Source organism: Diuraphis noxia, unplaced genomic scaffold (genome assembly GCF_037042655.1).
Source record: "Diuraphis noxia isolate RWA-SAM2 unplaced genomic scaffold, SU_Dnox_SAM2 contig0004, whole genome shotgun sequence".
Lineage (NCBI taxonomy): Eukaryota > Metazoa > Arthropoda > Insecta > Hemiptera > Aphididae > Diuraphis > Diuraphis noxia.
Window position 1 is genome coordinate 28,024,217 of NW_028301714.1, and position 11,817 is coordinate 28,036,033.

The 11,817-nt window shown below is 29.6% G+C and overlaps 1 protein-coding gene across 2 annotated transcripts in view; it reads right to left on the reverse strand.

Moving 5' to 3' along the window:
- The window catches only part of Trim9 (E3 ubiquitin-protein ligase Trim9), an 81,008-nt gene extending 69,247 nt beyond the window's left edge, over positions 1-11,761 (reverse strand). Inside the window, exon 1 of one of the 2 annotated variants that reach the window (XM_089225212.1) lies at positions 10,596-11,761. In XM_089225212.1, the coding sequence (XP_089081338.1) occupies positions 10,596-11,390 (795 nt within the window). In that variant the 5' untranslated portion in view covers positions 11,391-11,761. The remainder of the gene's footprint in view (positions 1-10,595) is intronic. The other variant, XM_089225213.1, reaches the window with a different exon arrangement.
- Between the last annotated feature and the right edge of the window lie 56 nt (positions 11,762-11,817).

The window sequence follows — 11,817 nt, forward strand, 5'->3', positions numbered from 1 at the left end:
AATCGAAAATTGCAAATACCTATGAATAGTTCAACTTAAGTCGAACATTTTTGAAAATTGCATGGTGGATAGAATATACTTACATAAACATTCGGTGAAAATGTCATGTATCTATGGTCTTTTTTTTTAAGTTACAGCAAAAACCAAAATCGATTTTGTCGAAAACTGACTGTGCGTAAAATTTAGTTTGTTTATCCCGATTATTTAGAAAAATATTGAGAATTTTGACTTTTGACCCCCCCCCCCCCAAACACACACACACACAAAATGTACCAACTAGATTCACTTTCTGATCTAACAAGGTACTGAAGTCGAAAATCGAAGCATTTTTACTGTGCCGAAACGTGATGACAGACACAATAAAAAAATAAATAAAAAATCACACATCATGGTAAAATCAATACATTCCTCACTCCGCTCAGAATCTAAAATTACTGTTTATACCTACACAGATATCACATCACATCACGTTTTTGATAGTTATTTTACCCATGGTCTCCATAAGATTTTATTACAATTCAGTTTTTCGATTATAATTTGCTAATCAACGAACTTTGCTTGTTATGTAACTATTGCAATGTGAGAAAAAAATGATTATATTATTATAAGCCAAGTGGAAACCTTAATAAACCGTAGTCCAATTAAATGACTATAAATGATCAAAGCTCGACCAAAAGCTGAAGTACCTAGATGTTTATTATGAAAAAGTAGAATTTATTGGTTTTCATATATTATTGTTGTACTTATAAACGAACAAATAGAAATAATATTATCGTCTGCTCTGCAGAAGAAGTTTAACTGAAACAAACAAAATATAAATCATTTTAGAAGGTTTCGAGAAAAAATAAATTTGCTCACTGACTATTTATTGGTGAGAAAAACGGTATAATTATATCGTCTGCGAATCGAGTGAAAATATGTCCTGTTGAAATTCGTTGTCTTTAAAGAAGCAAATACCGATTAGAAACTCGCTCGCTCGACGCCCACCAACACCACCCCACATATAGCGAGTCTTGGAAGTGTAATTATAACAGTGCGAAAGCACGACAATTTAATGTAATAAATACACAGGTAGGTATTGCAACGAACGTATACAAACAGAAGCCAATTGGATTTCAGTTCATTTTGCAGAGGCTGCAGCACGAACGAAATAACTAAATATATACGCCTGAATGCGTAAAACAAATATAATATATAAACTAAACGTGTGACGATATTGAAAAAAAAAGTTTTTAATACGATTTACCGTTAGTTTATATTTTTGTTTTTTTAGATTTTTAAAATATATACATATACATATACATATTGGTGTGCATGTACCCGCGAGAGTATATGTGTGTGCATATAACATTGTATCGTCGTCGACTGTTTATATTGAACACTGCAGCCTACTGTATAGGTGTATAAACACTAAAATAATTATTATAATACATTGATTTGAGCGCGTATGATTTAAAAAACTGAAATTTTAAAAGATGTGATTTGAGTACTAAAGTCTTGGAAAAAGTTATTTTAGAATAAATAACTATATAAGAAAATGTATGTTTTGGAATGATACAAAAAATTATAATACCTAACTTATATGTTACATAATACGTGTTTGAATTCTACAGCAAAATACATCACTATTATTATTAACACATCGTTATAATATTGAGGTACAATACTTTACAGAAAGACAACAAGAAAAATATGAAACTAAAGCTAATACAAATGTTAAGATAAAATAGTAAAAAGCTGTATATGGTACAGTATACGATAATAATCAAATTAGAAAATTTATAATTATTAGTAAAAAAGAAACAGTTTAAAATCCTAATTACGATTCAAATTTATTTTTAATAGCAATTTCATTTAAATAACAATAATCTTATAAAATATATTGAAAAAATGTAATTACTGATTTAAAAATTTTAAACATAATATATGGTGTATAATATGTTTGCGTATAAATCATTAAGTAGGTACTTATATCTTCTAATATTTAACAGATTAATATTTTTCAACATGACCACATTTTAAAACTTGGCTTTCTAAAAAAAATCGATAATTTTAACGGCTTAATAACTATATTAAAATATAAATATCGAACGCTATCGGCGTCCCGGTTATGTCGCTTCGAACGAGAGAATGGAGGGATTGATCTAACCAGCAATACTATAATGTTGCAGCATCTGCAGCACGCAAAACAATACGATTAAATCGAAGTACCTCACGATTTTCGCTTTCGGCAGAGATATCTTCCGTATCTGATTCAATGTTATTAGCTGGAAAGATATGGCCAATAAACACTTGTTTTAAACAAAACAAAAAAAACGCTTTCCACTATATAATTTTAGACTACAGTCGGTTATAACAATTTATTGGTAGATTTCGATGTTTTGCCCAACTATATAGACTCTCGTAACATTAAAAAGGTAACATAAAACACGTTTAAACTAATTGTAAAAAAATCACATCTAAAAATTGTATCCTACAATTAATTACAGAAAAATTATAGCCATTATGAAATCCATATGAATTAATTAATGACCCATCCATATAGCCCGTTATACTAAATCCTAAGTCGATGATAAATTTACTGCATAATTTAATACCAATTGTTTCGAGTTGCACGGAACTTTTTTTAACAATTTCACTTTGGATATTAAATTTATCAGAAAATATCGATTTTTTATGCACTTATATCAGTGCACCTATATTCACCTAAAAGTCCTAACCTATATACTGCAAATCTGCAACTATATGTATTATAGTGCAATATTATAAAACCATAGTTAAATATTTATCAAAGACAACTACTAATGGTAAGGTTCAGGACAAATCGAGGGAAAAATCTTATCCAAAAGAGTCAATTGTATGGATTGCTATTATACCTGCTGGACTTAACCACCCCAAAATATTCAATATTAGTACAAATAGGTTTAACATTTTTTTTTTTTAGTTGATGGCTATATTAATAATATTTTGACAATTTAATTTAATTATAGCGTATAATACAGGAAATACAGACGCGTTTAATACATAACAACTTGAAATTTTAAAAATAAAATCTCGCGTTAAATCATCAACTATACCCAACTACTAAGGATACACACCAATAACACGTATATATAGAAAGTACTTATATACACATATAAGTATATATGATATATATCATAACAATATACATATCTACACGATCTCGTGTTCTCATCCTCCGTGTATCAGTCATCCACTTCGGCGTCGCGTCGGCGCTTTGATCGAAACGCCCGCCGCCTCGTCATAATTCGGTTGAATACACAATAATCCGATTTCGCCGTTTTCACATTCTACGAACGGCCGCCAATACATTTTCAGACAATCGGCCGAGGGACTGCTGCAGTTTATATATGTGGTTGTCCACGTCGGTTTAACGATAGGTTTTATTTGTGATACGCCATTACCTACATATACGAGGTGCGACACGCAACGCAGTGATAACAGCGAGCTACTATGATATTCTAAGTCAACTTTTGTGTTTTAGAAAAAATCATAATATTTTTATAGGTACAATTTCAAAAATTTATTTATGTACTTTTATATAAGTAATTACAAGATTATTTAAGTTTTTTTTAAATTATCATGATAATCCATGTAATATATATTAATAACATATTGATTTTATAATCAGAGACAAAATACTTTTCTAAACATTTCGATATAATAGGTATACCGATTATATAAACATGATAAATATGATAAAAACGTTATGAATAATTACGAGTTACCTTTATGATATATTAAACTACTTATATCTTATATAGGTACAGCTACTTTTAAAAAGACTCAAGTTCTAGTTAATGCCATGGTACAGGTCTCGAAATCTTTGTTTTTCTCGTATCACACTGAAGAAAAATTTAAAGCGAAACGAAAGCCTTAGAGATCAATTTCCGGATTAAACGTGGCGCGCTTGCATTGAAGCGTATTAAGAATAAGAACGGGTGCGTGAAGAATAATATACACCGTACGCTCTACGACAAATTATCGAGTAGCAACGGTTTTGCGATTGGGTTAACGGCACGCCCGTTTTCTTTTAATATCTTGTACAAACACGCTTTGTACAAACATCTAACCCGTGATGATATCGGAGGAGCAATTAATTTCCGAAATCTTGACATTTCCTCACGCGTCTTGTCGTTGTTCAAATATTAGCAAAACCGTTGTAAAAATACACCATGGACTGCTCGTTACGATTCAATCGTTTTTATATATCTATGTATATCATATTATTATATAACTAAACATCACTTTTCGATTTTTGAATCACGCTACATATCCAACAGTAATTGCAAAACTTATATAAACATAGGATTTCAGAACTTATATTATGTTAGAATATAAGAGAAAAATAAAACTTCTTTATACAACCAATATATCGAATGTATACATCCAAAGACAAACATAATCATTAACTACTGCAGCAACCATTACGAAACACATCAAAGATCAGACTTGAATGTACCTAAAAGTTTGAACATTGTTACCAAACGCAGCGGATATTAGGATTATCTGAAACCTGAGGTCTTATCGTATATATACCCGTATATATATAATATATAAAACAATAAAATTACATATGACTACTCATGATCGATAACTGCGCAAAATATTTGTTTACTATGTATATATAATATAATATAATATACTGCTATCTATAATATGACATCTTTGAGCACTGAATACCTACATATATTCGTAAAAAATAATGGAATTGCAACATGAGAAAATTTATTTAGACTTTAATTAGGTATAACATATAAATTAAATACTTATATGATAAAAAATATAGTTTACAGTATACCTACATGAATTACAATAATCATATCTTCGATCTTATCATTAGAAATGATTTGAAAAAAAAAATGTTATTTTCAAAAAACATTTTACTTTGGTCATGGTTTAGAATGAGGTTTAGAATAACATTTAAAAACCATTGGTCTAAATTCTTAATGTACGTTTGTTAATTTATCCTTAGATAAAGTATACCTACGACAACTGCAATTTGGCTTCAGCCATTTCAATATAAATTTAAGGTAGATTAAAAACACAAACATTATTCAGATTATTTAAAAAAAAAAAATTTACCAGTCAGCCATCGTTAGTTATGCCAAAAGCATCTTGGCCGTATGATTAAGAAAATAATCATCAAGTTCTGAAGATAATAATACCAATATAATTTAATAAAATAAGAACAGAATACAAAAATATAGTTAAGAATCTAGAAGAAAGTATACATAATTATACTCGTACATTTCACTTAATAAATAGATAAATGGTACTAAAAAAAATAAGTATCCAACATCACATAAAATCGAGCATAACATTAAATTGAAATAATCCTAAGTAAAAAAAAAAAATCGCGTATTCAAGAATAATATTGCACATTTAAATACCTATATTTATAAGTTATAAGGCTTATAACCTATTCTTTATATTATATTATTATATAAAGCAATATAATATATCCGATATTACGAGCTTTAATAAATACGAATTTATACGACTTAATTTACTTCTGGGTAGAATAGATTAAAACAAGGCATTGTTATCGTTACTATAACATTGTTATTTAGCACAATAGTCAATAATGTAATGCACAGTATAGGGTAGTGCACGAGACGTACATTTTAGATTAGAGGTGAAACAATGAAATTCATATTATTGTAATTTGTGTTATATGCGAATATGCGATGTAAATAATCAAAACACTAAAAACACAGTATCTTATTATAATAAATAATAATACTACAAACATGATGCACCAAATATATGAATTATTGTGAATACACAAAAATTTAAAAGCCAATATTATGTTGAAGTATTTTATTTCAATAGTCATTCAATCCGGCAATCCCTAATAATAACCTACTACAATGTTCAGTGACCTATTTTCAAAATCGAAGTAGAAAACTTTCTTGTCAAAACCCCTTTATTAATTATTCGCTAATATTAACTTCTGTGTAAAAGCCGCATCGGTATGTATATTTGTGCTTTGTATAACTTAACAAGCTTCGTATAAGTCCTTTTCAAATTAATAAAATTTAATTCAGTCTCACAGATTCGGCTATTGTTTAACTAAATGAAAAGGACGGCATTTCGTTCAAACTTTAACGCCCATACATATGTCTAAAATATATTTAATGCTCTATACAGCTTATATATATTATAAAAACAATTACCTAAAAAAAATTTTAGTAAATAAATAAAAAAGTAGTAGTACACCAAAAAATAAATAAAAAGTAGCAATGGTACTAATGTAATAAATAGGTACATTTTTTTATTTCAATTGAAATTAGGTACACGAAATTTACACAAAATTATTACTCCTCTGAAAATAAAATTCCGATACAATTTATTTTATAATTCAAGTATCTACGCACTTTTAATCAGGAATAATTTAAAAATTGATGAATCCATATAGGTATATCGTATAATATGAGTAGTACACAAGTCATATGTAATGCCGAATTTAAAAATAAATCAGTAGGTACAATGTACAGAATAATACATGAGAATGAAACAATATGAGGCTTCAAATTTTAACCAAGGACATAACAAAATGCGCCATAACACATACGAAAATGATCACAATGCCACTAAAAAAGTTTGTAATAGAAAAAGTCTTTGGGATTCAAACTTGGAAATAACTAGTAAAAAAAAAATTTTTATCACCCATGCATGTTCTATAAAGCAAAACAATTTATTTCAAGATTCCCGATATAAAATATTAAAATCCCAATATAAAATATTAAAATTTAATACAAGGTACCTATAATTTAAACTGGCCTTTTTTAAATAAACTTTTTTTTTTATAAGAAATTTACAATCTGCACTTAGGGCACAATAAGTAAATATGATACAAGAAAAGATATATAAAGATTGAAATAAGTAAATATTAAATAAACAGTTTGCAATAATTTAACAAAATATTTTTTGGCTCGAATAAACCCAAAATAAATGTATATGAATCTATAAATATAAAACTATACGTAGGTACCTAAATTAAAAAATTTGTTAGTTAACATTGTATTACTATTGATATTTTAAACAAATAAAAATAACAGTGGGGAAACACAATAAGAAACAATAGCATGTGGAATAAGCAAAAATCTCCAAAGTTTTTTATCTTTTATAGTTTCATGCATGGCCATAATAAGAGTCATAATAGTATAATACAACGCATTTCAATATTGATCGGAATTCTTAAAAACAATGCTTAAAGTTTCAAGTAAATATGGGAGAAATGACTTCCGACTAACAACATGACTTCGTTCGCCTTCACAGTGTTTAACTTTTGTCGGGAGATAATATTGAAAATGAAATCAAATATCCCCTAGGGGACTCGGGCTTTAAGCGAATATTGCTTTTCCGCCCGCCTTCAATCTCTCTCTATACTTCCGGTTGACTATAGATATAGAAACTCGTAAAATATACCCATCAAGACCCATTAGTTTGACGGAGTAAATTTTTCTTTCCCTGCGTTATTGACTTGAATAATTGATATCACTAGGAGCGAAAATACACTGTAAAATAATAATGAAGACATCGTGCAGCCATTCGAAAAACATGGACGTTTATTTCTTAATACATCTATAAATCCCAAAACCAAAATGTTCAATATACCTAGTAAACGCTTAGGGTAATTAGGTTCATATTTAATGAAATATTAAAATTAAGAGTACGCTACAGTGCGTCACCCCCAGGTGTTATCTGTCTTTACACGCGCTTAACATAGCAAATATACGTATTTCTACGGTTAGCAAATTTAAATATTTAAAAATGTGCAAGGGGTAATTATTTAAGATAGACCTAAGCAGCATTTAGTTAAAAATAAATATAAAGCACTGAAAAGTTTTTTTTTTCAAATTTAAGTATAACTCGTTATATACTCGCGGGTATATAGTGTCCTCTAGAAAACTACATTTTTATTTATTTATCTATTATATAAAATAAATTCGTAATCATTTAAGTTTTTACCTTACTAGGAAAACCTTACTTGGATATTGTTAATTGAGACCTAGCATAATCCAATCTAAGACGCAAGAACAATATTATTGATTAATAATATATATTGTAATATGTATTAAATTTGTTTAGATAATTTTAGTATAATAATGAGTTTAAAAATGTTAGATAAGTTGATAAAATAATTTGTATCAACCAATAATTTTACAATAAATGTCATAATTAGGTAAACTCTTTCAATTTGTCTAAAATTATGTATAAATAAAAATAAAATTACATTTATAAGTTTAAAACTTTAATTTCTAACAGTAGACAAGTCATGGCTAAAACGAAGAAAGTTATAATAATAAAAGAATATGTATAAATAGTTTCAAAAAAAATTAAATACCTACCTAGATCAAGCAACACGCATATACATATCTAAATATAAGCATATTTACTCGTTTTAATGAAAAAAAATCAAACAGCCACATGGGAAATAAAATTTCTGATAAACTTTAAACGCAAATAATATATACCTAGATTGAATAAACTAATAAAATAACATTGTATCATAAGTATCAACTACTCAGTTTAAATGATTTACGATATATTTTCGTAAAAAAATTTAAGATACTAGAATTCTTACTTAACGTTGAAAATCCGTTATCAACTCCAGCAAAATATGAATATGAATTGAAATTAAAAACCCCAAAAATTGTAAATATTTACCTGATTTATCAGTTAAGTTGCATCCCTCTTATGACTTACAAAAACATACAATTATTCTAATAAAACACGATAGATATTATTATATTAATAAGTATTGAATTAGTCACAATATTAATGATTAAATTTAATCATAAATGCAATATTCTTAAGGCAAAATCCATCACCTGTTAATTGTCATATTATTTCTAACTAACTTTTTTTAATCGTATAGATAATATAGTTACATAAAAGGTTCATAAGTTATAACCGAGGTTATAACTTTTAGGTTATTAGCCTCACAGCCCACAGGCATAAACATAACACATAGGTGCATTAAAATTTTTAATATTATTATACTGCCTAAACTTCTCTCGAAACCACGAGGTCGAAACATTCTCCCCTGTTTAAAAATATCAGATTTTATTATCAGACTTCGATTCTTTCTTTTTATTACGTTTTTAATTTAGTCAGTCATTGTATAAATTGTCTTCACTCGAGTTTAAATCGTGACTTAACTTGACCTGATTATCCTAAATTATTGAGCAGTAGCGCAAGTGCGAGTTTATATAAACGCCTCGATAAACGCTAATAATGTGTATTTATCCTACGCATGGTAGGTACTTAGACAATATAGGTACCTATAATATACATCGCATATTATGTGATCGATTTGGTCAAACGAATTACTTCATTAGATACTTGTATAATATTACAATTCTACATTATACAATACAAAAATGGTCTATTATATTAATCTGAATTCTAAATAAGTACCTATATCAATTTTAATATTATTGATCATATTTATATAATTAATATTCAAAACTAACATAATAATCATACATAAATAAGCATGATATTATATCATGTAAAATGGACTTTAACCCTAAATTTCCAATCTATCATTACAGATTTTGGGGGAAAAAACTGTCAAACTATTACTACTAAAAAATTACACTTTTACTTTTAAATGTGTTTAGGTACTTATAAAATGATTGGCATAGATGATAAAATGTAACCATTAATTCAATAAAAATTAAAAACCCTTTTGACTAATTAAATTTTAAAATGTTCTTGTATTGAGAATTTTTCACAAATTTCTGAATAGGTATATTTAAAATATTTTATGTTATTATTTCATTTTAGACTTAAATAAATAAATTAACCATAAATTCAATTTTAAGGATGGTATTTAATTTTTAATTGAAAAACAAATTATTTAGCAAATTATCTATAAAGCTAAATAATTGGTGGGTATGATTAATTTCACACTAAAAATAATTTAAAAATATAATTACTTAGCCTAGTTAATAATAATTCGAGCTTTTATTCGAGCTTTTATCACAAAACAAAGTGTACTAACACTGGCTTTAAAATTATTCAATTTAAATAAGGGTTAAGCCTTAAAGATATTATTCAGTGTTAACACATTGGATAGTGTGTTGATACATTAACCCTTTCTAACAATATATTAACAAATCATCTGTTTGATAGTTCTTCGTCAGAGAACATAATGAAAATTGACCATAAATATTTAAGAATAGATAGGCAATTGTTATATTAATAATAAAGAGGGAAGGGAGAAAGAGTTTTTTATCATTTCCTCTTATTCTGACAGAGGTGTTATCATAATATATTATACATAATTAAGTAATAGATAGTATACATTAATATACTTGTGATAGGACACCTATATCTTCATGTTCTTTACCGTATGATATAATATAGTCATATAGGGGGTAATTAGATCACCCAACAAATAAAATCACAGTTAACATATAATATAAATCAAATACCTTGATAAATACAATTTTCTAAATAGATACCTATTCCCTACTTGTTGAGTGCTGACTTAATAATTCATAAAAAAATACATTATTTACCACTACCTATTACAAAATAGTCATTAGTAGTGTTACCTTTTGAGCTTTGCACATGGTGTTGATGGCTTGGACGTCGTGACTCGAATGTCTTGATTCGTGCATACACACGGCACATACTGGTGTTTTGCAGACCATACAGTACATGGACAGGCATTCTTCTTCATGTTCTTGGCAGATGATATCCCTATTTCTGATCTTGTTCCTGAGGGCCACCTTGCCAACTGTTGGCTCTAGCAGGTTGTGCTTGGCCAATGGGCCTCTAGATGGATGGCAGTTGTCTCGGCACGAGTCACAGTATAGCACCTCGCACTGCTCGCACAGCACGGTGGCGTCAGCTGCAGGTTCACTTTCGCATAGCTGGCACTTGGGGACAATGTGTCTGAGCTCACCATAACGGTCAACAATGTTCCTCATTGTCCTGTACTTTGGCAAGTTATGGGCTCCGTTTTCGTCAAAGTACACGGTCTTCCTGCAGGCTGGACATGACAGCGAATACGAACCGGCAGTTACCGGCGGAAACGCGATTATACCTACACCGATGTGATTGGACGTGCCAAGGTAGCTGTTTGGCCGGCTGTTGCACACCACGCCGCTGTCCGTCTCACTGAGTATAGACAGCTTGTCCGACTCTGGATGACAGTCAGATGCATGTGACTCGGTCGTGCTGCTACCGCTAGTAGTCGAATTACCGCTGTTCTCCTGTGGAGCAGACGGCTCCAGTGGTCGCTGAGCATGTACCGCACAGTTCAGGCACAACGCATGGTAGCACGGTAACAGCACCGGGTTGTTGAAGAGCTGCTTGCAGACGATGCAGTGTAGTTCGTCTTCCATCACGGAAGTTCAACGGATTATAGCAAAGGGAAGGAGACTGAAGAGTTTGTTTCGATTGTTTTCGTAACCGGGAACGGATAGATGACCGTGGACCGTCGTCGTCGTGTCGATCGGTGATCAAAATAGCTCACATCGCGGAAAATCCTCTGAACGGACAGACGTTTAAGCCAGAAAAATTATAGAATACGTACCTATACATAAATATTTTTAAAAAAAAACACTGTGATACACTCCAGTAGTGTTTTACTATATTATTTTGTGTATACTGTATGTATCCACGGCGCGGAAAACAAACACACAACAGAACGACACACACGCTTGACAAAAACTAAGTGGTCGTCGGTCGACGTTGTGTTAATGTGTTAGTTGATACGTCTTGGTGTATTATTGTTATTGTACCGGAGGAAAACGCGACTTTTGTTTACAC